This window comes from Sporobolomyces salmoneus (genome assembly GCF_050403485.1).
Source record: "Sporobolomyces salmoneus JCM6883 DNA, S_salmoneus_JCM6883_v1_ctg197, whole genome shotgun sequence".
Lineage (NCBI taxonomy): Eukaryota > Fungi > Basidiomycota > Microbotryomycetes > Sporidiobolales > Sporidiobolaceae > Sporobolomyces > Sporobolomyces salmoneus.
Genome location: NW_027480966.1, coordinates 1 through 1,372, shown reverse-complemented (window position 1 = coordinate 1,372; position 1,372 = coordinate 1). Strand labels below are relative to the sequence as shown.

The following is a 1,372-nucleotide window of genomic DNA, read 5'->3' as shown; positions in this document are numbered from 1 at the left end:
TAGTCTCTTCCCTTGTCAAGTTTGCTAGATCCTTTCTTTAAACACTTACCCCTTTCTCGTCCCCTCCAACAATCGTGACGAGAATGCATGAGAGTTACTCTCGAGACATTGCAAGCTTGAACATCGAGCTTATATCGGATAGTCCTGCTGCGAAGCGTGAGCTAGAGGAGTCGGACAACGAGTCGCGAGCGTTCGCAGTTCGTCTCGAGGGTGGGAAAACGAAACGGTCTCCCTGGCTGTCTCCGTTAGAAAACCTGCGATGAGTATCGCTCTCCGCTCTCTGGAGCTGTACCTTGACGTTCACTTAGACTGAAGGGAGTCAACTCTACGCTGGCAGTGTCGAACAGGGGAGACGGCCGCAAAGTATCCTGATTGAGCTTGAACCGGTCCTTCAGGCCTAACGTTCTCGCAGCTATCACGCGCTCGGAAGCCTCGAGCCAGTCGCCATAGTGTATCTCGCAAGGGAGGAAAGAGTGTCAGAGTCAAAGTAAGCACATAAGATATACTCGGATTCCAGAACAAAAGAGAAGAAACAAAACTTCAAACCAGAGATTCACCTGAGTCAGGCTCGACGGTATCGTTGAGGGGCGATCTCGTTGTCGGCGTCTTCTACGTCGACGTCGACTCCAGCTCCGGCTTTGGCACCCTTGACATCTTTGGTGTCTTCGGCGTGGTTGGATTTCTTCGAACGTTTCGAAGGCGGCTGCGACGATTTTTGGCGAGTAGAAGTCGAAGAAGCTGTCGCAAGCGCTCGCGCTGACTTCGAAGCTTCTTTCTTCGCGTGCAGACTTTCGAGAGCCTACAGAAACGGAAGCAGAGTAAGTCAGTCCTGCAGCAAGAAGGGAGAACTCTGCGACGAACCTGGAGAGCTTCTTGTCCTCCGTATCCAATGACCTCGTCAATCAATTCTTCATTCATAGCCGCCTGAATGGATGGCGAAGACTGAGTCAGAAGGTAGCGTGCTCGATCAATGTGAAAAAGAACTCACAATTTTCACCTTTTCCTCCTCAGTCCATTCTCGCTTGAATTGACTCGCCGACTCGGAGAGATGCTTCTTCTTCTCTTGGATGATTGAGCGAGCAGCTTCGCGTACTTCGTTTGAGAGTTTGATCGGTGCCGTGAGGGGATCTGCTTCTTGTTCTTGCTTTGCTTGGTCCTTCGACAAGTATCGGTGGGCGAGAGTGAAGGCCTGAAGTTGTCGGTTCATCTCAGAATGATCCAAGTACTCAATTTCTGCAAGAACCTTTCCGATGAGACGAGTCCTTTCTGATCGACGCAGAGCATCGAGATCTTTCGGTTGGGGGTGAGCTAATTTGAGAGAGCGAATCGACGAGTATAAGTCAGCTTTCCGCGCGGCGAAGAAGAAAAACGA

At 50.7% G+C, this 1,372-nt stretch overlaps 1 protein-coding gene across 1 annotated transcript; it reads right to left on the bottom strand.

The window, feature by feature from the left end:
• Positions 1–562: 562 nt before the first annotated feature.
• Positions 563–1,207, bottom strand: JCM6883_007291 (uncharacterized protein; the record flags this gene model as incomplete). The annotated part of the gene is made up of 3 exons (XM_076635740.1): positions 563–799; positions 862–924; positions 989–1,207. 3 exons carry the CDS (start codon positions 1,205–1,207, stop codon positions 563–565), a joined length of 519 nt encoding a protein of 172 aa, XP_076484277.1.
• Between the last annotated feature and the right edge of the window lie 165 nt (positions 1,208–1,372).